General features: G+C 37.9%; 1 protein-coding gene across 1 annotated transcript; it reads left to right on the top strand.

Annotated features, from left to right (window-relative positions):
- The first annotated feature begins 433 nt into the window (after positions 1-433).
- Positions 434-24,397, top strand: LOC306875383 (uncharacterized protein). The gene is made up of 7 exons (XM_079425897.1): positions 434-479; positions 14,578-14,675; positions 15,482-15,802; positions 16,270-16,611; positions 16,860-16,996; positions 22,352-22,564; positions 23,174-24,397. The coding sequence occupies exons 2-7, from the start codon at positions 14,603-14,605 to the stop codon at positions 23,489-23,491; spliced, it is 1,404 nt and encodes a 467-aa protein (XP_079282023.1). The 5' UTR covers positions 434-479; positions 14,578-14,602; the 3' UTR covers positions 23,492-24,397.
- The last annotated feature ends 1,174 nt before the right edge of the window (positions 24,398-25,571 follow it).

Here is a 25,571-nt window from a genome sequence, read left to right as displayed (position 1 = left end):
ACCAGGCTTTCTGTCCTGCAGGCTATAAGCGCGCTGCTCTTCAGCTGCCACACGCCGAACAAACACTTGAAAATGCGTACATTTCATATTCACATATGACATTATAGCCTACATGTAATATAGAGCGGCCCCCTCATTATTTAACATGCCGCCCCAACATTAAAATTATGGCTACGCCACTGGTGTGGAATTATATTGTTTACCTTGTTTTATTATATATATATATAAAAAAAATGTAATATAAAAAAAGATATATATAATAATAAGCTATCATTAAAATCCGCTTACTCAGCAATAGAAACGTAGCCCATACTGTAGCCTACGCAAACGAAAAACATTTTTTGCATAGCCTATGCATATTAGAAAAAGACAGGAACGTTCACTACGTCATCGCTCTACCTTCCATAGGGAGCCTATCACAGGTTATAGTTTCACTTTAACTAATAACTCCCATCTGAGCAGAAGAACAGACCCAGCAGGCACACAACGTCATATGACGTTAATATTAGGTTGGATTTAGGTCGCGACGTCAGGTGACCAAAATTCAATGTCAAGCCAACGTCTAATGACAACGTTGATTTGACGTCCAAGACCGACGTCAATTGACGTTGATATTTAGTTGTTTTCAGGTTGTGTTGGGAAGTAACCAAAATCCAACGTCGAGCCAACGTCTAAAGCCAACGTCATATTGACGTCAAATACTGATATACAGTCGTCGGGTATGGCAACCAAAACCCAACGTCGCCTAGACGTCATAATGGTAACGTCCACACAACGTCAGATTCTAACATCATTTGACGTTGTTTTTAGGTTGTGGCATTAACTAACCAAAATCCAACGTCGAGCCAACGTCTAAAGCCAACGTCATATTGACGTCAAATACTGATATACAGTGGTCAGGTATGGCAACCAAAACCCAACGTCGGCTAGACGTCATAATGGTAACGTCCACACAACGCCAGATTCTAACATCATTTGACGTTGTTTTTAGGTTGTGGCATTAACTAACCAAAATCCAACGTCGAGCCAACGTCTAAAGCCAACGTCATATTGACGTCAAATACTGATATACAGTGGTCAGGTATGGCAACCAAAACCCAACGTCGGCTAGACGTCATAATGGTAACGTCCACACAACGTCAGATTCTAACATCATTTGACGTTGTTTTTAGGTTGTGGCATTAACTAACCAAAATCCAACGTCGAGCCAACGTCTAAAGCCAACGTCATATTGACGTCAAATACTGATATACAGTGGTCAGGTATGGCAACCAAAACCCAACGTCGCCTAGACGTCATAATGGTAACGTCCACACAACGTCAGATTCTAACATCATTTGACGTTGTTTTTAGGTTGTGGCATTAACTAACCAAAATCCAACGTCGAGCCAACGTCTAAAGCCAACGTCATATTGACGTCAAATACTGATATACAGTGGTCAGGTATGGCAACCAAAACCCAACGTCGGCTAGACGTCATAATGGTAACGTCTACACAACGTCAGATTCTAACATCATTTGACGTTGTTTTTAGGTTGTGGCATTAACTAACCAAAATCCAACGTCGAGCCAACGTCTAAAGCCAACGTCATATTGACGTCAAATACTGATGTACAGTGGTCAGGTATGGCAACCAAAACCCAACGTCGGCTAGACGTCATAATGGTAACGTCCACACAACGTCAGATTCTAACATCATTTGACGTTGTTTTTAGGTTGTGGCATTAACTAACCAAAATCCAACGTCGAGCCAACGTCTAAAGCCAACGTCATATTGACGTCAAATACTGATATACAGTCGTCGGTTATGGCAACCAAAACCCAACGTCGCCTAGACGTCACAATGGTAACGTCCACACAACGTCAGATTCTAACATCATTTGACGTTGTTTTTAGGTTGTGGCATTAACTAACCAAAATCCAACGTCGAGCCAACGTCTAAAGCCAACGTCATATTGACGTCAAATACTGATATACAGTGGTCAGGTATGGCAACCAAAACCCAACGTCGCCTAGACATCATAATGGTAACGTCCACACAACGTCAGATTCTAACATCATTTGACGTTGTTTTTAGGTTGTGGCATTAACTAACCAAAATCCAACGTCGAGCCAACGTCTAAAGCCAACGTCATATTGACGTCAAATACTGATATACAGTCGTCGGTTATGGCAACCAAAACCCAACGTCGCCTAGACGTCACAATGGTAACGTCCACACAACGTCAGATTCTAACATCATTTGACGTTGTTTTTAGGTTGTGGCATTAACTAACCAAAATCCAACGTCGAGCCAACGTCTAAAGCCAACGTCATATTGACGTCAAATACTGATATACAGTGGTCAGGTATGGCAACCAAAACCCAACGTCGCCTAGACGTCATAATGGTAACGTCCACACAACGTCAGATTCTAACATCATTTGACGTTGTTTTTAGGTTGTGGCATTAACTAACCAAAATCCAACGTCGAGCCAACGTCTAAAGCCAACGTCATATTGACGTCAAATACTGATATACAGTGGTCAGGTATGGCAACCAAAACCCAACGTCGGCTAGACGTCATAATGGTAACGTCTACACAACGTCAGATTCTAACATCATTTGACGTTGTTTTTAGGTTGTGGCATTAACTAACCAAAATCCAACGTCGAGCCAACGTCTAAAGCCAACGTCATATTGACGTCAAATACTGATGTACAGTGGTCAGGTATGGCAACCAAAACCCAACGTCGGCTAGACGTCATAATGGTAACGTCCACACAACGTCAGATTCTAACATCATTTGACGTTGTTTTTAGGTTGTGGCATTAACTAACCAAAATCCAACGTCGAGCCAACGTCTAAAGCCAACGTCATATTGACGTCAAATACTGATATACAGTCGTCGGTTATGGCAACCAAAACCCAACGTCGCCTAGACGTCACAATGGTAACGTCCACACAACGTCAGATTCTAACATCATTTGACGTTGTTTTTAGGTTGTGGCATTAACTAACCAAAATCCAACGTCGAGCCAACGTCTAAAGCCAACGTCATATTGACGTCAAATACTGATATACAGTGGTCAGGTATGGCAACCAAAACCCAACGTCGCCTAGACGTCATAATGGTAACGTCCACACAACGTCAGATTCTAACATCATTTGACGTTGTTTTTAGGTTGTGGCATTAACTAACCAAAATCCAACGTCGAGCCAACGTCTAAAGCCAACGTCATATTGACGTCAAATACTGATATACAGTGGTCAGGTATGGCAACCAAAACCCAACGTCGGCTAGACGTCATAATGGTAACGTCCACACAACGTCAGATTCTAACATCATTTGACGTTGTTTTTAGGTTGTGGCATTAACTAACCAAAATCCAACGTCGAGCCAACGTCTAAAGCCAACGTCATATTGACGTCAAATACTGATATACAGTCGTCGGTTATGGCAACCAAAACCCAACGTCGCCTAGACGTCACAATGGTAACGTCCACACAACGTCAGATTCTAACATCATTTGACGTTGTTTTTAGGTTGTGGCATTAACTAACCAAAATCCAACGTCGAGCCAACGTCTTAAGCCAACGTCATATTGACGTCAAATACTGATATACAGTGGTCAGGTATGGCAACCAAAACCCAACGTCGGCTAGACGTCATAATGTAACGTCCACACAACGTCAGATTCTAACATCATTTGACGTTGTTTTTAGGTCGTGGCATTAACTAACCAAAATCCAACGTCGAGCCAACGTCTTGAGCCAACGTCATATTGACGTCAAATACTGATATACAGTGGTCAGGTATGGCAACCAAAACCCAACGTCGCCTAGACGTCATAATGGTAACGTCCACACAACGTCAGATTCTAACATCATTTGACGTTGTTTTTAGGTTGTGGCATTAACTAACCAAAATCCAACGTCGAGCCAACGTCTAAAGCCAACGTCATATTGACGTCAAATACTGATATACAGTCGTCAGGTATGGCAACCAAAACCCAACGTCGGCTAGACGTCATAATGGTAACGTCCACACAACGTCAGATTCTAACATCATTTGACGTTGTTTTTAGGTTGTGGCATTATCTAACCAAAATCCAACGTCGAGCCAACGTCTAAAGCCAACGTCATATTGACGTCAAATACTGATATACAGTGGTCAGGTATGGCAACCAAAACCCAACGTCGCCTAGACGTCATAATGGTAACGTCCACACAACGTCAGATTCTAACATCATTTGACGTTGTTTTTAGGTTGTGGCATTAACTAACCAAAATCCAACGTCGAGCCAACGTCTTAAGCCAACGTCATATTGACGTCAAATACTGATATACAGTGGTCAGGTATGGCAACCAAAACCCAACGTCGGCTAGACGTCATAATGGTAACGTCCACACAACGTCAGATTCTAACATCATTTGACGTTGTTTTTAGGTTGTGGCATTAACTAACCAAAATCCAACGTCGAGCCAACGTCTAAAGCCAACGTCATATTGACGTCAAATACTGATATACATTCGTTGGGTATGGCATCCAAAACTCAACGTCGCCTAGACGTCATAATGGTAACGTCCACACAACGTCAGATTCTAACATCATTTGACGTTGATCTTCAGTTGTTTTTAGGTTGTGGCATTAACTAACCAAAATCCAACGTCGAGCCAACGTCTTAAGCCAACGTCATATTGACGTCAAATACTGATATACAGTCGTCAGGTATGGCATCCAAAACTCAACGTCGCCTAGACGTCATAATGGTAACGTCCACACAACGTCAGATTCTAACATCATTTGATGTTGATCTTCAGTTGTTTTTAGGTTGTGGCATTAACTAACCAAAATCCAACGTCGAGCCAACGTCTCAAGCCAACGTCATATTGACGTCAAATACTGATATACAGTCATCAGGTATGGCAACCAAAACCCAACGTCACCTAGACGTCATAATGGTAACGTCCACACAACGTCAGATTCTAACATCATTTGACGTTGTTTTTAGGTTGTGGCATTAACTAACCAAAATCCAACGTCGAGCCAACTTCTTAAGCCAACGTCATATTGACGTCAAATACTGATATAGAGTCGTCAGGTATGGCAACCAAAACCCAACGTCGCCTAGACGTCATAATGGTAACGTCCACACAACGTCAAATTATAACATAATTTGACGTTGATCTATAGTTAGTATTAGGTTGTGGCAAAAAATAACCAAAATCCAACGTCAAGCCAACATCTTAAGCCAGGTTCATATTGATATCAAATACTCATATACAGTCGTCAGGTATGGCAACCAAAACCCAACGTCTCCTAGACATCATATTGGTAATGCTCACTCAGTGTCAAACTCTAACATCATTAGATGTTGACTTCACAATCACGTCATACAGCCATCGAAAAATATTGGTATGTTATCTGATCAGAGTATACATTTGTTATTTGTGTGAGAGAAACCCTATATCTACTGAGAAATTTGAAATGAGAAAAAAACAAGAGCATAGAGAAAAGGGTCTGAGAGGACTGGAATGCATACATTCCATGCAATTTGTAGAAAACATACATTTAAATATGGAAAATGTAGAATCCTCAATTTGTCAAATGTGCATGTCTGCGTTATGGAAACACCTTGCTGTGAGGTGACTGCATAACCACGGAGTCATTTGCTGTTGCAAGCAATACAGTGATGAAATGAATAAGAGTACATTCATTATCATAGGCCTCAATTATTGTTGAATTAGTCGCACATCAACATTTCGTTTACATTTTCCCATACCACGAATGCTGTAACAGCATTGCCACTGCAGTCAACAGTGTAATCTGTAGACAAATGTTGCAATTATGACAGTGTTTTTAGTAAGTGTTACTGTGGACAAAGGAATAAACCTAAACCAACAGGTGGTGTAACACTTACAGCAAAGGGTCAGATATAGAAAATGCCACAGTTGTAGGCACAGCTGCATTTAGGCATAAGAGTTATACAGTTGAGGCAAGGGATTTGTTAAAGTTCAAAAGGGTCATCATTGGTCATGTGAATGAAACTGTAATTTACAAGTATAGCCAGACGTGTACACACCTTCTCTGTACTCCTAAACCTAACCCTATTTTAACTATAAATTCATATGGAAATTATAGGTGAATAGTGAATGGCACAGATGTGCCTGCCCCTGGTTGTGAGCATAAGTGAAAACACAATTTTACCAATTACTTACATGTAACAGCCTAAAAAAAAAAAAATCAATACATATTTGCTATCTTTTGTTTAAAACATTTTTTTCTACAGTTACAAAGTTGTTTGACGTCTCTCTATGTTGCTTTGTTCGTGATTGGTTAATCTGAATGTCATCCAGGAATCTGACCAATGACAGCAGGGCACGCCTCCTCCCGCTCAGATTTGAAAGTTCACCTCAGTCGTTACTGCAGCTCTGTTTATCTGCAGTCCTGCTCCGTTCAGTGCTCTAGGAATGGCTTTCACATGATTGTCTCATATCTGACAGATGAGTTATTATTTTGACCGATTTTGAGTTATGCGGTGTCGATTGAGAACACAGACACAATGGCTATGGACACATAATGGAAACACAGAAGGTAAGTACCTCTTATAATTGTTTTTTTGTTACTGTTAAAGTGATATGATAATCGCGATGACATAATCTGTTTCTGTGTTTTGTTATTATGTTTTAATACTGTCCAGATAAGGCTGTGTGACGATGTCTTGGGAATGATTAAAAGTGACTCGTTGTTGTTGTTTTTATATCGCGAAATGTAAATATATCCGCGTAGCGTTAGTACTACAAGTTCTGGAGGTTTATGTAATAGATACATATACATGAATGACAGAATAAATAGCGGGAGCTGGACCTTAATATGAGTTAAGTACTGAAGGCCGCCTTTTGCTGATCTTATTTTTAATAACAGAATGAAATAGTAAAAATAACAATATTGTTATTTTATTGTCAAATAAAATGTCTCACTCTGGAACATGAACAACTGACATGTGTTCAACAGAGAGATCATGAAACCACCTGAAGAATACTACCATGCTTTCGGATCCAATTTACTGCTAAGTGTTTGTATAAAGCTGGTGAGTAACGTTAGCCAAACTTTTTGTAAGCCTGTCTGTCTCTGTCAGTAAGTCAACAATTACTATTGTTTTATTAAACCTGTTAAATATTCGTGTGTGTGTGTGTGTGTGTGTGTGTGTGTGTGTTTCCCCTCTCATGGTCCAGAGGTTTTGGGATTGAAAATCTTCTGCCATATGATCTTCTGTAAAAGTGAGTATTCATAATACTTTAATGATCATGTGCCGTTATATGTGAACATGGGCAAAGCAGGCAAACTCTGCACCAAGGCACCACTCTGATTCAAACTTAATTCTTGAGTTTAGCTCACTCAAAATCAAAACTCCCTCATCATTTTCTAACCCTCATGTCTTTTTTAATCTTCTTTTGTGTTCCACAGAAAAAAAAAGTCAGTTATGCAGGTTGGAAAAGACATAAGTGAGTAAATGATGACATCATATTCACCTTATTCTTCACATAAAAATGGCCCATTTATAGATTTTATGGGTCTTGCTTCCAGATATTTTTACTTTTTTAGCTATACAGAACTGCTCGTTTTGCTGCTTGATATTGCAAATTGGTTTGTCATACCATATTATTTTAGTGTATTATCTTAATTATGAACACACTGGTTTGTAATACAAACAGTTTTACTATTTACTGCATGTTGTTATTGTTATTTAAGGCTAATGAACTTGAAGTCTCGCCCATAGGCTTACTTCTGCGTTTAGGAATAAGGTGGATGAAGTATGAAGATACTTGAGTAATTTAATGATCTCCTCAAGTACATTTGTTAGACATCACCGACGTGTGATAGAAAAGCAGTGTAAACAGATTAATAATTTTATTAGTTATAAATATACAGGTATTAGCATTTTAGCAATTGATAAAAATATTATATTTTTTTTTTTTAGTGTACTAATTGCCATTTTTTACATCTGGGAAAAGTTATTTGTTGTGAATACTCATTTCTTTATTTGTATTTCCTGTAGCTCAAATAGTAGAGCATGGCGCTAGCAACGCCAAGATCATGGGTTCGATTCCCAGGGAAAGCAAGAGCTGATAAAAATGTAGAAACTGTAACTTGAATGCAATGTAAGCCGCTTTGGATAAAAGCGTCTGCTAAATGTAAATGTGTTTATAATTACAAGTAGGTTTAACTTGTAACTTGCTCAAGGGTACCTCAAGCCCTGTTTACACTAGTGGGTTTCCTGCCAGGACTGAGACTCGAACCCATGACCTTCAGACTACAAGTCTGCCTCTCTAACCATTAGGTCACAGCTAAATAATTAAATTAGTCAGAATATCTCATAATGTCAAATGTTGTTTAAAGAAAAGGTACACAAATGGAATCCTCCTTTTTAAGGACTTTTCAATAAATCTGTTGTCTTTTTTTTTTGCATTTATTTAACCCCCAGATGCAGCAAGGATCCAGCTGATTACTTCAGATTTGGAGGACTGCTCTTTATCTACTGTGTCTGTCACTTCTGGTGCAGAATCATGGACCTTTATTTGTATGTTTTGATTTTACTTTTTATTACACTTGTGTAGCTAGTATTCAGGATTAAAATACAATGTAATTTTTTTCCACATATATTATCAGAGCTATATTGGAGCCCAAAAGGGTCAATAGAATATTGATAAAAACACTATAAACCTGATTGGGATAATACAAGCTAAAGTACAGTTCCCTGCACAATCTTTTTAAAATAAAAAAATTATGATACTAACCCTAATTTTTTCAATTGCTTCTCAAGAATTCCTCTTCAGGAAATTTGTTTACACAAATTTACATCTGAATAATGAAACAGTTTTAAAGAGATACTCCACCCCAAAATGAAAATTTTGTCATTAATCAATTACCACCATGTCGTTCCAAACCCATAAAAGCTTTGTTCGTCTTCTGAATACAATTTAAGATATTTTGGATGAAACAGCGCATCCCTGTGTCAAGGCTGATACAGAAGAGTGTATGTGTTTTGCGTCCAGGGCATAATCTCCAAAATGGCGCTGTGCTGATGCAGAGGAGACGTTACGGTGCCTAATTGTTGAATAAAGTCATTATTTTTGTTGTATTTCTATATAAAAAGTATTCTCATCGCTTCATAACATTACATAACATATTCTGACAATGTGTTTCATACTTTTCTGGACCTTGACAGTGTAATTTACTTGGCAGTCAATGGGACAGACACAAGCCTCCCGGGTTTCATCCAAAATATCTTAAATTGTGTTCCGAAGATGAATGAAGCTTTTACAGGCTTGGAACAACATGGGGGTAAGTGATTAATGACAATTTTCATTTTGGGGTGGAGTATCCCTTTAAGCCTGGAATACACTACACGACTTTTAAAAATCTGAACAGATTTTTAAATCACCAGGCATCATACACTTACCGATTTTGTAAATAATGACAAAGGAAAGCTGGGCATCATATATAATTAGGCCTGGAATACACTACACGTTTTTTGTCCTGATTTTCCGCCAATTTACAGTCTGGAGAAGTTGACACTAGTTGCCGAAAGTCAGAGCCAGTCTGTAGATTTGATAGTCACAGACTCCGGTTTTTTAGCTTCAGACTCAGATTCTATCCAGTTGGAGGATATCAAAAATGTTTGATATTTTCAGCCGATTTTAGAACGTATATTGTTTCCATTTGTCACGCGTCTCCAAGGCTCATGTTTCTGAGTGAGTTTGTTGTGCTCGGAACAACTTTAAAGTCTGGTAGTGTATGATCCTCGGTCATGTTGTGTATGATGCCCAGTTTTCCTTTGTCACGATTTACAAAGTCAGTATACAGCCAGGTCCATAAATATTGGGACATCAACACAATTCTAACATTTTTGGCTCTATACACCACCACAATGGATTTCAAATGAAACGAACAAGATGTGCTTTAACTGCAGACTGTCAGCTTTAATTTGAGGGTATTTACATCCAAATCAGGTGAACGGTGTAGGAATTACAACAGTTTGTATATGTGCCTCCCACTTGTTAAGGGACCAAAAGTAATGGGACAGAATAATAATCAAATCAAACTTTCACTTTTTAATACTTGGTTGCAAATCCTTTGCAGTCAATTACAGCCTGAAGTCTGGAACGCATAGACATCACCAGACGCTGGGTTTCATCCCTGGTGATGCTCTGCCAGGCCTCTACTGCAACCGTCTTCAGTTCCTGCTTGTTCTTGGGGCATTTTCCCTTCAGTTTGGTCTTCAGCAAGTGAAATGGATGCTCAATCGGATTCAGGTCAGGTGATTGACTTGGCCATTGCATAACAGTCCACTTCTTTCCCTTCAAAAACTCTTTGGTTGCTTTTGCAGTATGCTTTGGGTCATTGTCCATCTGCACTGTGAAGCGCCGTCCAGTGAGTTCTGAAGCATTTGGCTGAATATGAGCAGATAATATTGCCCGAAACACTTCAGAATTCATCCTGCTGCTTTTGTCAGCAGTCACATCATCAATAAATACAAGAGAACCAGTTCCACTGGCAGCCATACATGCCCACGCCATGACACTACCACCACCATGCTTCACTGATGAGGTGGTATGCTTAGGATCATGAGCAGTTCCTTTCCTTCTCCATACTCTTCTCTTCCCATCACTCTGGTACAAGTTGATCTTGGTCTCATCTGTCCATAGGATGTTGTTCCAGAACTGTGAAGGCTTTTTTCGATGCCGTTTGGCAAACTCTAATCTGGCCTTCCTGTTTTTGAGGCTCACCAATGGTTTACATCTTGTGGTGAACCCTCTGTATTCACTCTGGTGAAGTCTTCTCTTGATTGTTGACTTTGACACACATACACCTACCTCCTGGAGAGTGTTCTTGATCTGGCCAACTGTTGTGAAGGGTGTTTTCTTCACCAGGGAAAGAATTCTTTGGCCATCCACCACAGTTGTTTTCCGTGGTCTTCCGGGTCTTTTGGTGTTGCTGAACTCACCGGTGCGTTCCTTCTTTTTAAGAATGTTCCAAACAGTTGTTTTGGCCACGCCTAATGTTTTTGCCATCTCTCTGATGGGTTTGTTTTGTTTTTTCAGCCTAATGATGGCTTGCTTCACTGATAGTGACAGCTCTTTGGATCTCATCTTGACAGTTGACAGCAACAGATTCCAAATGCAAATAGCACACTTGAAATTAACTCTGGACATTTTATCTGCTCCTTGTAATTGGGATAGTGAGGGAGTAACACACACCTGGCCATGGAACGGCTGAGAAGCCAATTGTCCCATTACTTTTGGTCCCTTAACAAGTGGGAGGCACATATGCAAACTGTTGTAATTCCTACACCGTTCACCTGATTTGGATGTAAATACCCTCAAATTAAAGCTGACAGTGTGCAGTTAAAGCACATCTTGTTCGTTTCATTTGAAATCCATTGTGGTGGTGTATAGAGCCAAAAATGTTAGAATTGTGTCGATGTCCCAATATTTATGGACCTGACTGTATGTATGATGCCTAGTGTTTTAAAAATCTGTTCAGATTTGAAAAGTCATGTAGTGTAATCCAGCCTTTAGAATTAATAGTCGTTTGAAACTTGTAGATGTTTTGTATTTCTTGTGCTGAGAATATTTAATTCAACTCATTAACTTCTCATCAAACTGTTCTGTTAATTGGTGCAGTATTTTAAATGTTGAAATGTATTTGAAATGTATTTCCTTTCAAATTTGCACTGTTTTACTTCAAAAACTGAATGATTGCATTTTCAGTTTTGTACAGTATATGTAGAGACTTTGTATTTTGTCTTTCAAAATAAAACTTTTATTAATTTACAATTGTCAGCATCCTTTAACACTATAATTTTTTGTTTTTTAATAAGCTGTAAAATAAGAAGTGTTTCTCTGTAGAACGTTTAGGCTAGTATTTTACTTTTAGCACTTTATTGAATGCGTTTGATCATAATAATCTAGGAAAATCTGTGAAAGGACAGTGTTCCTCTGTACACGGTTTAGTGATATCACTTTATTTAATTGGTCAGTAAAAAATCCATAAAGTAAGTTTTACACTGTTAAAAAAATAAAGAAACGGTCAAATGACTGGCAGTAACGGTTGCCAAACAAAAAACATAAAACTGAAGTAAATAAAAAAATGGGACAAACCACGCTCATATCGATGTAATGTGGAATACCATTCATATGCCTTAAATACGGGATGATTCTATGTTAATGTCAAGCCTTGTTTGCAAATGTGTGCTAATATTGCCAACTTACAAAATAATGACAGACTGCTGATATTACTGAACTCATACTGTGAAATATCCCAAAACATTGCTTTTGGTACCATATAAGAGTCATAATTTGCTCAGTCAGTTGTTTGTTCTCTCACTTTTGTGTACATACAACAGACCCAAGTGAATGATTAGAGATTTTTCCTCACTGCCTTTTAGCATTAACACCAGGAAGGTTTTAGGTTTCGCAATATCAGTTTTGTCTTCAGAAGATAAAAGCATAGCAATTTGGGTGGGCCCATGATCTTCCATCTAGCACCACAGTACAACCAATGTGACATCTACATTAGATATGACAAACCTAACACAAACTATAACAAGCGGTTCATAATGTGTTATGTATAATTAATTATTTGGACATTTAACTCCTCTTCCTTTTGTATTCACAGGTTGATAACAAATGTGGTAATGGCCAGTTTCGATAGGGATGTAATGCAGTGTTTGTCCACTGTTGGAGGCTGACAAAAATCAGGTTGACATCAGAACTTAATGTAAGATTGACCTCAACCTCTAATGTTGGATAGATGTTGCATTTTTCATTTTCACCCAAAATACAACATCTGTCCAACGTTGGGTTCTGACGTTGGGTTCTGACATCAATTTGACGTTGGGTTCTGACGTCAACCTGATTTTCATTTTCAACCAAAATACAACGTCTGTCCAACGTTGGGTTCTGACATCAATCTGACGTTGGGTTCTGACGTCAACCCGATTTTCATTTTCAACCAAAATACAACGTCTGTCCAACGTCGGAGATTGACGTCAATTTGACGTTGGGTTTTGACATCAGTCTGACGTTGGATTCTGACGTCAACCCGATTTTCATTTTCAACCAAAATACAACGTCTGTCCAACGTCGGAGATTGACGTCAATCTGACGTTGGGTTCTGACATCAGCCTGACGTTGGGTTCTGACGTCAACCCGATTTTCATTTTCAACCAAAATGCAACGTCTGTCCAACGTTGGAGATTGACGTCAATCTGACGTTGGATTCTGACGTCAACCCGATTTTCATTTTCAACCAAAATACAACGTCTGTCCAACGTTGGAGATTGACGTCAATCTGACGTTGGGTTCTGACATCATTCTGACGTTGGGTTCTGACGTCAACCTGATTTTCATTTTCAACCAAAATACAACGTCTGTCCAACGTTGGGTTCTGACGTTGGGTTCTGACATCAATCTGACGTTGGGTTCTGACGTCAACCCGATTTTCATTTTCAACCAAAATACAACGTCTGTCCAACGTCGGAGATTGACGTCAATTTGACGTTGGGTTTTGACATCAGTCTGACGTTGGATTCTGACGTCAACCCGATTTTCATTTTCAACCAAAATACAACATCTGTCCAACGTCGGAGATTGACGTCAATCTGACGTTGGGTTCTGACATCAGCCTGACGTTGGGTTCTGACGTCAACCCGATTTTCATTTTCAACCAAAATGCAACGTCTGTCCAACGTTGGAGATTGACGTCAATCTGACGTTGGGTTCTGACGTCAACCCGATTTTCATTTTCAACCAAAATACAACGTCTGTCCAACGTTGGAGATTGACGTCAATCTGACGTTGGGTTCTGACATCATTCTGACGTTGGGTTCTGACGTCAACCCGATTTTCATTTTCAACCAAAATGCAACGTCTGTCCAACGTCGGAGATTGACGTCAATCTGACGTTGGGTTCTGACGTCAACCCGATTTTCATTTTCAACCAAAATGCAACGTCTGTCCAACGTCGGAGATTGACGTCAATCTGACGTTGGGTTCTGACGTCAACCCGATTTTCATTTTCAACCAAAATGCAACGTCTGTCCAACGTCGGAGATTGACGTCAATCTGACGTTGGGTTCTGACGTCAACCCGATTTTCATTTTCAACCAAAATACAACGTCTGTCCAACGTTGGAGATTGACATCAATCTGACGTTGGGTTCCGACGTCAATCTGACGTTGGGTTCTGACGTCAATTTGACGTTGGGTTCTGACGTCAACCCGATTTTCACTTTCAACCAAAATACAACGTCTCTCCGACGTTGGGTTCTGACGTCAATCTGACGTTGGGTTCTGACGTCAACCCGATTTTCACTTTCAACCAAAATACAACGTCTCTCCGACGTTGGGTTCCGACGTCAATCTGACGTTGGGTTCCGACGTCAATCTGACGTTGGGTTCCGACGTCAATCTGACGTTGGGTTCTGACGTCAACCCGATTTTCACTTTCAACCAAAATACAACGTCTCTCCGACGTTGGGGTCCAACGTCAATCTGACGTCATATTGACGTCCGGTGCCTGCTGGGGAAGCTTTTATGGATACGAATCTGCATTTATGAGGGGAAAAGTGGTGAAAATGAGGCTTATCTTTACTTGGCTCGCCGTGACCTTGTTTTTTCTTGACAATGGTGAGACCTTGTTAAAATCTCTTTTCCTCTGTTACATAGTTTTTTTTCTGAATCTGTATAAATGGTAGTAGCTATGGTTAGCGTGGCAACAGCGCCTACCGCGGTCACATAATTCGATGGGTAACACCTGCTAACGATTTAAAAAGCCGTAAATTGTGGGTCCCTAAATGATCAGGTCAACTGGCTTGATATAGAAACATAACATGGCATCATACCGTCAGTAAATATTGATGATATTATTGTACATCAGTGCAGACTGATCAAATGTAGTTTGAATGTAAAGTGAATCCCTTTGGATAAGCTTCTGCTATATTAATAAAAGTTATTTAACAGCGGCATATAGGCTATGTTTTATGGGTATTTTTTTGTGTAGGCTATGTCATATTTCTTATGAAAATGTTTATTTAGCCTATACGAATGTGCAAATGTATAGAATGTGGGCAGAAATATAAATCAGGATGTACATTGTGTGTATTATAAGATCACCCATGAGACATTCATTGATGTTTGCATGTATTACATTATGAATCCCATTTCTCTACAATCTTTACGGTCTATACTAAAGGTAATTCTGGAGGGCCGGTGCTGCAGAGTTTAGCACCAGCCCCAATCAAACATACTTGAAGAAGCTAATTAAGGTTTTACTAGGTATGCTAGAAACTTCCAAGCAGGTAGCTGAACAAAGTTTGTACTAAACTCTGCAGGACAGTTTTGCCCAAAAGAACCGAGCCTGGACACCTAGAAAAAAACAATTTCATGGTACTATTGTAAATGTTTGTTTGGCTTATGTTAACTTTCTTCTTCAGATATTTCTGGTGTTGAGACCGATAGAGTGTCAGTGTTATTGAAGAAAGGAGATTCAGTCACTCTACACACTGGTGTTAAAACAAACCAACAAGAAAAGATTAAATGGTATTTCAATGGCGTACGCGTCGCTGAAATCACTGGAGATCAGAGTAAGATCTGTACAGTTCAGTGTGATGAGAGATTCGGAGACAGACTGAAGCTGGATCATCAGACTGGATCTCTGACCATCATGAACATCAACTCCACAGACTCTGGAAATTATACACAACAGATCATCAACAGCACAGACAGCACAAAGATCTTCAGTGTTTCTGTTTATGGTAAGTCATGTAATGAATGTTTAAATTAAGTTAATATATTTAAAGTACATCGTTAATGTGTCTATTGGTGTTTTTAATGATATTCAGAGATATTTTCTTCATTTGTATATTAGATAGATAATTTCTTTATAAACTTGCTGTGCAAATGCAATATTTATGTTTACATCATTAAACAGTTAATTTTAGTTTGAAACTATGCCAATTATATTATCAAACTGGTAGTTTTAATAGTTAATTTCAATCATAAGAAGCTGCAGTTGAGGTCAGATGGAGATGACAGCGTCTAATCACACTGAACAGCTTCTATTATCTGTTTAAATAAGAGTTATAAAATAAATATGTAAAATTATTTTATAAGTACATTCCATACATAAATGTTTATTTTCAGACTGTAAGTCAAGAAAGAGTTTGTGTAATCACTTTCATGTTCAGAGTTATTTCATGTTCAGTTTTTTTTTTCCAAAAAGATCATCCAGCAGCTGTTGAACAAGATGAGTCAGTGAAAGAAAAAGAATCTTTTACTTTAGATCCTGATGAAAAAAAACCCCCAAATGATATGATGAAGTGGCATTTTAATGACATTCTCATTGCTGAAGTCACTGGAGATCTCAGTAAGATCTGTAAAGATGTTCAGTGTAATGCAGGTACTGAGAGATTCAGAGACAGACTGAAGCTGGATAATCAGACTGGATCTCTGACCATCACAAACACCAGAACCACAGACTCTGGACTTTATAAACTACAGATCATCAGCAGCAACAGCAGCTATAGCATCACCAGAGTGAAGAGATTCAGTGTTGCTGTTATTTGTGAGTATAATATTCTGTCATTCAATGCATTTTCTTTTGGGGTGTTTTGAAAGAGTTCAGTATTTTTGAATCAAGTTCACAGTGTGATTTAGTTTTGATTGCTTTTGCTAAAAACAACAAATGATGCTGCTTATTAGTAAAATCAATATGCAATTGATGACCAAAGTAGAACATATCAGCCAAAGATATTGTTAAATACTGGATGGATTATTATTCACTCTTTAGTAATAATGACTGTCTGTCTTTAGGTGTTTCAGATTCAGGTCTGTCTTCAGCTGCTGTTGTAGGAATAGTTATTGGTGTTCTTCTGGTGGTGGCTGCTGCTGCTGTAACTGTTGGTGTGATTTACTGTTGCTGCAGGAGCCATGCTGCAGTACCACAGAATGTAAGTATTACACGCAGCTGATGTATGAGATTTACTATGAAAAAAAAAAAAAATATATATATATATATATATATTTAACAATTAATGTTTATGTAATTTATAAAAATATACAGTGTAACTATGAAGAGTCATCTTCGTTTTTTTTTAACACCACAGAAGCAGATATTCACTGGTGATGTAGTGTCAGAACAATCAAAAACACAAATAACTACAAAATAAACTAAATAAAAATTAATATAAAAACAGTGCAGGTTGTTTCAGAGAGCAAGTGGCTCATTAGAAAACACCAATACAACAGTTCAAAGAATTTTGGATGAGGTATTGGAATCATTAATGCGTCAATTTTGTATCACTGAAGTACGTTTAATAAATGAACATTTCTGTATGAGCAACAGCAAAAAACACAATTCTGACTCTCTAGTATTTTTGTGTTTGTGTAACGTGTAACTGAAACTCCACATAATCAGCCTAATGCATCTCCAATTCAGATTCCTTTACGTGAAAGGAATCGGATTGAGGCTCATGAGGTTTCGCCTCGCCAGCGTCGTCAGTGATGGAAGTGGTGAAGAAGAGATGGAGAGAAGAAGATCTGAAACTGGCTTCAGAATAATTGTCACGATTAGGGATATGCACTACGACTAACTTCACGGATGTTTAAATATACATTTTATAACAGACTAGTTGGCCAGTCTAAAAGTAAGAAACCCTTAGAAAACAGTCCAAAACATTGTGTTTATATTTTAAATATGTAAACTACGAAACAAAAGTCAAGTAATTCCAGATACCTCATTATCTGAATTGTTCTTATTTTCCTTCAAGCGGTTAATTTAAAATACTGAAGGCAACAAACACAGCAAATGGGATGAATGAAAATGCAAATTCACTTTTTGACATGAGGTGACACGTTTTGGGCAAACAGAAATACAGCGTTTACCTCTGTAACCCTGATAGCACACGTACATCTCAGATGTCTATTTGATGTATAAGAATTTTTTTAGAGTATTTGCTCATCTACATGTCTATAGGACATTTCCTGCAAGATGTTAAATAGACATTAAAGACATAATCTCTTAAAGATGTCTATGATTTAGAATTTATGGAAAATTGACATCTTAAATGTTAAACAGATGTTTGTAGACAGCAGATGCTTTCCAGTTGAAATTCTCTTTAACAGACATCCTAGATATGTGTGTTATCTGGGAAGCAAAGAAGCGGTTCAGTGGTCAGTACCAATACCTGTCACATTTCACTTTTTACGTATCCATTTAAAGCTGCTAAAGTGATCTAGGACAGGTACAGTAAGACATTACCTGTTTCTTGTCTTTCACACTTTAAGACATATTAATGCTAACCTTGTTTGACAAAGCACTCATTTTATCCCATCTGTTCACATCCTTACTGATAGAACTGACTGCATTTTCCACAAAAACTCACCAATATATACTTTTATATACTAGTATATAAAAGTCCCTTAAAAACATCTAAAAATTATTAATTCAAGAATTATTTACATGAGCTTAATAATAATAATAATAATAACAAAGAAAGTGAATTTGTGTTTAATACAAGAATACAATACATCTGTCAGTGGGGTCAGAAAAATAAACTTCATTCAAAAAGAAAACCATTTTATTTTTTAATCCCATTGGCAGATATCTTCCCTTCTCAAAGTAAGAGAAGGGTAAAAAAAAAAATATATACATATATATATATATATATATATATATATATATATATATATATATTCCTGAGACACCCCCCCCCCAAAAAAAAGATTTGTGACTTTAGCATTTGTTCATGTCGTTACATTGTTTAGAGCAAGAAAAAAATGGAAAAATAACATTTATGAAAAATTTGATTTTATTAATATTTTATTCTTTGCCCTCTGTAGAGGACACTGGGACTCAGTTTTCAAAATAAATAAATAAATAAAATGTCATGAATATACATCAAAAAGGCAAAAATAATGTTTATTTGTTTTTGTTTTTTTTAATCACCAATCAATTTTTTAGTTTTCAGGGGTTTTTTATACTCAACTTTGGATTATTCTCAACTGTTTTATAAAATATATAACAAAATGATTTGATATACCATTTTGTTTTATGCAATATGTGTGTACAAATTTCCATAAACTGGTTTTCCCACTAAACACAGTGTATCTATACACTGTGTCTAATTTGCATATTAATGTGTTGCTGTTGGGACAGCATGTTGAAAAAAATAATTTTCATAATGGAAGTGATAATTGGCCAGATTTTCATAATAATGTCTAATATTTCATAAGAATATTTATATATAATGTATTTTCCTACTCAATTGTTATGTCTCCCAAAATGCATAGAAAACATGCTTTTAGTCATGGTGTCCTCTACAGTGGACATGTATGAAATTATGTCCTGTTTCATTACAGGAAGTCATATTTGAATTTGAAAACCCATAATATTTTCCTGAAATGTTGCTTTATGACAAATTATTTGAAAATTATTCAGATTTAAATGGCAATTACAAAATATAATCCTGTTTCCATAAGGATGTAAAAATGTTAATTAAATTAAATTTAGCCCTTTTTAAAGACCTAGGAGAGGGTGTGGCCATGGTCAAACTTCCAAACATTTAGTATCTCTACAAAGCCCTGAATGGGCTCTGTACAGGACATCCAGACTTACAACTGTGACATGTGAGGTCTAAGAGAAATTCACTAAAATATAATGTCCACTACAGAGGCAAAAACTCCATAGCTGGGTCTCAGGAGGATATACAGTATCTCACAGAAGTGAGTACAACCCTCATATTTTTGTAAATATTTTATTATATCTTTTCATGTGACAACACTGAAGAAATTATACTTTACTACAATGTAAAGTAGTGAGTTTACAGCTTTTATAACAGTGTAAATTTGCTGTCTCCTCAAAATATCTCAACACACAGCCATTAATGTCTAAACCGCTGGCCACAAAAGTGAGTACACCCCTAAGTGAAAATGTCCAAATTGGGCCCAAAAGTGTCAATATTTTGTGTGGCCACCATTATTTTCCAGCACTGCCTTAACCCTCTTGGGCATGGAGTTCACCAGAACTTCACAGGTTGCCACAGGAGTCCTCCTCCACTCCTCCATGATGGCATCACAGAGCTGGTGGATGTTAGAGACCTTGCGGTCCTCCACCTTCCATGTGAGGATACCCCACAGATGCTCAACAGGGTTTAGGTCTGCTTGGCCAGTCCATCACCTTTACCCTCAGTTTCTTTAGCAAGGCAGTGGTCGTCTTGGAGGTGTGTTTGGGGTCGTTATCATGTTGGAATACTGCCCTGCGGCCCAGTCTCTGCTTCAGTATGCCACAGTACATGTTGGCATTCATGATTCCCTCAATAAACTGTAGCTCCCCAGTGCTGGCAGCACTCATGCAGCCCCAGACGGTGACACTCCCACCACCATGCTTGACTGTAGGCAAGACACACTTGTCTTTGTACTCCTCACCTGGTTGCTGCCACACATGCTTGACACCATCTGAATCAAATAAGTTTATCTTGGTCTCATCAGACCACAGGACATGGTTCCAGTAATCCATGTCCTTAGTCTGCTTGTCTTTAGCAAACTGTTTGCGGGCTTTCTTGTGCATCATCTTTAGAAGAGGCTTCCTTCTGGGACGACAGCCATGCAGACCAATTTGATGCAGTGTGTGGCGTATGGTCTGAGCACTGACAGGCTGACCCCTTCAACCTCTGCAGCAATGCTGGTAGCACTCATACGTCTATTTCCCAAACACAACCTCTGGATATGACGCTGAGCACGTGCACTCAACTTCTTTGGTCGACCATGGCAAGGCCTGTTCTGAGTGGAACCTGTCCTGTTAAACCGCTGTATGGTCTTGGCCACCGTTCTGCAGCTCAGTTTCAGGGTCTTGGCAATCTTCTTATAGCCTACGCCATCTTTATGTAGAGCAACAATAATTTTTTTCAGATCCTTAGAGAGTTCTTTGCCATGAGGTGCCATGTTGAACTTCCAGTGACCAGTATGAGAGAGTGAGAGCGATAACACCAAATTTAACACACCTGCTCGCCATTCACACCTGAGACCTTGTAACACTAACGAGTCACATGACACCGGGGAGAGAAAATGGCTAATTTGGCCCAATTTGAACATTTTCACTTAGGGGTGTACTCACTTTTGTGGCCAGCGGTTTAGACATTAATGGTTGTGTGTTGAGTTATTTTGAGGGGACAGCAAATTTACACTGTTCTACAAGCTGTACACTCACTACTTTACATTGTAGCAAAGTCTCATTTCAAGTGTTGTCACATGAAAAGATATAATAAAATATTTACAAAATTGTGAGGGGTATACTGTATGCAATTTAATTTTTATATCAAGTAATTACAAAATGTCTCTGTTAAGTATGTAACCCTGAAGGAGGGAACGGAGACGTCTTGCCGGTGATCGATGAATTGGGATCTCGCTTAGAGAGACCAATCTACTTCGAGTGTAACTAAACAAGCCAATGCACATGTGATGATTGCCTCCAGCTACCTCTGATCACAGCCCAAGTGTAATTAGGCAGCAGGGCAGTGACTTCGGCTGCTCAGCGGTGGTACAGCAGCCGTGTCAACGGGACGTGACGTCTCCGTTCCCTCCTTCAGGGAATGAGGGTTACATATTTAACCGAGACGTTCCCTTTCAGTCGATCACTGACGAATTGGGATCTCTACCAAAGCGCCACGGGTGCTGCCCCTTCCAGTGTCCTGTGCAAGCCTCCTGCACCCCCTTTTCAGCATAGGACGGGGCACACAGTAAGAACACAGGCACTATTTGTCGTAGCACTACCCACTCAATGAGAATGGATAACACTTGAGAAGGAATAAGGTTGCGGAAGCTTCATCCTTCCCGAGGGAGGTTAGGGAGCACTTACACTACTGTAAGGTTAACCCTGCCTGCTTTACATGTTTGAAAATGATTAACAGTTGAAAACAATATACATTTAGAAAGGTAATCAAAAAGTAATCAAATGTAATTAGTTACATTACTTTAATAAAATAATTGAAAAGTTAAACTACTTATTTCATTTTAAGTAGGGTAACTTGTAATCTGTAACCTGTTACATTTCCAAAGTAACCTTCCCAACACTGCTCATTAGAAAACACCAATACAACAGTTCCAGAATTTTAGATGTGGTATCGGAATAACTAATACTTCAATGTTTTATTACAGAAAGTACATTTAAGAAATATCAATTTAAGAAAGGAAAACCTATGTATGAGCAACAGGAAAAACACAATTCCACCTCTCTAATATTTTTGTTTTTGTCTGAAACATCAGTCCTCCTAATTACTTTTACCATTTGTAAATCTGTTTTCTTACAGGAGAATGATGTTAATGCACCTCCAAATCGGTTACCTTTACTTGAACGGAATTGGAATGAGGCTCATGAGGCTGATGAGGATGGTGAGGCTCATGAGGCTGGTGAGGATGACGAGGCTCATGAGGCTGATGAGGATGGTGAGGCTGGTGAGGATGGTGAGGTTCATGAGGCTGATGAGGATGTCGAGGCTCGTGAGGCTGATGAGGATGGGGAGGTGAATGTGTGCTTAATACAAGACAAGACATCTGCCTGGGGAGTCAGACAAAATAAAGTGAATTCAAAAAGAAAACCTTTTTATTTTTCCAACCCCATTGGCAGATATACACATACTCATACACAGCCTCATACTGGAGGAAACAAGTGCAATTATCAGTTTACTCTACTCATGCTTTAGATGTTGCTATTATTGGAAAAGACTGTTATCATTATATGACTAAAGTTTATGATTTAACTACAAACACTAACCCTTAGTCAACCACCTTCATCAGAAATTCTTGCCAACTATGAATAGCGTTTTTTTTATATCTCCACCAGTTACATCAGAAATAAAACCAGCCTTAATAAGCTCAGAAATTCATTTAATTATTTTAAAGTTGGTGAAACACTTTTCTGAGTGTGTTGGTGATGTTTAGTGCCTGTAACTGGACATATACAAGACACAGGCTGTGTTAAATGATATTACTCTAGCATTAAACTTGAAAAATACTTGATGTGATGTTTGTCAGGAGGAATGTTATAGCACAATTCACACAAATGTGTCACAAATTTAATCACATGTTAAACTCAAATGTTTATTCAAGTCTCAAAATTCAAAACACGACAGGAGCAGAAGGCTGGAAGCCGTAATCCAAGGCAGGGGATGCAGACAGGAAGAGAGGGACAGTCCAAACTACCATCCAGACACTCCAGAGGGCAGAAAAAGGGAAGCACGGAGAGAAGAGGGCACAGAGTCCCAGCATCAGAGCAACCTCAGAGTGAAGAATTCCCCTCTGAACACACCAAGAGGGCCAGGAGCAGTGAAGCCAGAAAACACGACTCAGGTAACACCAAGGCAGGAACTGAAGATCAGAGATCTGGAGGAACAAGAGGCAGAGAGGGGGAAAGAAAAGAAAAGAAAACTAAAAAAGACAACAGAAACTAAATTGCTGTTGGAAAATCAGGAAACATGGTAAAACCGAGAGTAAGTCACAAGCGAAGCGTAGTGTGTACTGTACATACAACAACAGTCTGACACAAGAGGAACTTAAATAGACAGAGAAATAAGAGACTAACTAGTTCTTTGATTTTATTAAGAGGTGCTGATTATTTATTTGATTTATTTATTTGATTTAATTAAGAGGTGCTGATTATGTGTTTGATTTAATTAAGAGGTGCTGATTATTTTATTTTATTAAGAAGTGTTCATTATTTATTTGTGACCCTTGACCACAAAACCAGTCATAAGGGTCACGGTTTTGATCATCTGAAAGCTGAATAAATAAGCTTTCCATTGATGCATTGTTTGTTATGATAGGACAATATTGGGTCGAGAGACAACTATTTGGAATCTGAGGGTGCAAAAGAAACAAAAAAAAGGAAATTGAGAAAATTCCCTTTAAAGTTGTCCAAATTAAGTTCTTAGCAATGTATATTGCTAATCAAAAATTACGTTTTGATATATTTACAGTAGGAAATTTACTAAATATCTTCATGGAACATGATCTTTATTTAATATCCTAATGATTTTTGGCATAAAAGAAAATCGATCATTTTGACTCATACAATGAATTTTTGGCTATTGCTACAAATATACCTATGCGGATGTTTTTATTTTCTTAACAAAGGTGTTTTAATACACTGTTATTAAATGATTGTGTGCATTGCTTTCTGGGTGGAATATTGTTAGACATTTCCCTTTCTGTGTTCCTTACCATTACTTCACAAAACACTAAAAGTGCCTTAAAGTAAAACCAGTAAAGCGGTTTTCTTTTTATGAAACAAGGAAATTAACTTGATCAATCTTTGTATGTTTATGTGATAAATACTATTAAAAGCATATGATTCACTTATAATGTTTGGAATCAGTGTCTCTAAAATATTTTTGTGTGTGTTATCATAACCGGGGTCTAACCTAACAATGAATCAGTAGTTTTATTTAGATTTAGAGTGAAAGGGTAGTTCGTTGTATTTCGCTTTTGCTTTTTATAATTTTTTTTTAAACAAAAAGGTCATTTAGTTTTGCTAAATTTGGTCTTGCTCACCCTTGTGGTGATTATTTGTTATGCATGTTATGATCTGTAGATGGCAACTGTGTGTAAAATGTTAGGGGTAATGCAGTACAAGTAACTAGTTACGTAATCAGATTACTTTTTTTCAAGTAACTAGTAAAGTAATGCATTACTTCTTTTATCTTAGTTACTTTTTCAAACAAGTAGTTACTTTGTTTTCCAATTTATTGACTAACAGCTCTGCTGTCCCCATGTTGAGAGAAATCAGAAGTAAGTGCAGGGGTGTTGTGTGCGCTGTTTAAACATGATGGTTACTGTAGTTCTAAACTAAATATCAACATGCATTTACTCACCTCACTCGCACAAAAACAGATTCCGTATTCCTCAAAAAGAATAAAAACAGTGAAATGCAAACTTAGTATATGAAGCAAACCTGCAATGATTAAACATGCCAAATAGCACAAATATAATTTATGTAATTAATCACATTTTATTAATGCATCCAATTCAACTATATAAGCAGAAATTACTTTACATAAACATGACATTTGTGTGTGTGTGTGTGTGTGTGTGTTAATTGCTGAAGTGTATTGAACTTTGTCGTCCTATTGAAAGACTTGCTTGAGTTGTGTCCTCTACTGTACAAATGTGAATTTACATTTGCATAGGTTTATTCATTTAACTTTTGGTGTATAAGGGCTTTTAAATGTATTTTTTTATTTATTTATTTTTTTTAACTGAACTGAAAAAAGTAATGCAAAAGTAACATTATGCATTACTATCAATAACTATAAGTAATGCCATTAGTTACTTTTTTTAGGGAGTAACACAATAATAATTTGCATTATAATAATAATACTTTTAAAATGTAACTTTCCCCAACACTGGTTATGAAGTATAAAGACAAAAATGTGAAAAAATCCTTCATGTGACACACAGCAGCCACAACAGCACTTATGTTTTATTAGATTGTTTTACTTTTAATTCAAAACATTTCCAAACGCATTCTATATC

Source organism: Barbus barbus (assembly GCF_936440315.1).
Source record: "Barbus barbus genome assembly, chromosome: 9".
NCBI lineage: Eukaryota > Metazoa > Chordata > Actinopteri > Cypriniformes > Cyprinidae > Barbus > Barbus barbus.
Note: the sequence above shows the minus strand (reverse complement) of the source record. Positions and strands in the feature narration are given on the sequence as shown.

Excerpts from the sequence above, each read along its gene's own strand:
- LOC306875383 (XM_079425897.1), top strand. The coding sequence starts at position 14,603 with ATGAGGGGAAAAGTGGTGAAAATGAGGCTTATCTTTACTTGGCTCGCC. Across the intron at positions 14,676-15,481 it reads CTTGTTTTTTCTTGACAATG|ATATTTCTGGTGTTGAGACC; the intron begins GTGAGACCTTGT and ends TTTCTTCTTCAG. Across the intron at positions 16,612-16,859 it reads ATTCAGTGTTGCTGTTATTT|GTGTTTCAGATTCAGGTCTG; the intron begins GTGAGTATAATA and ends GTCTGTCTTTAG.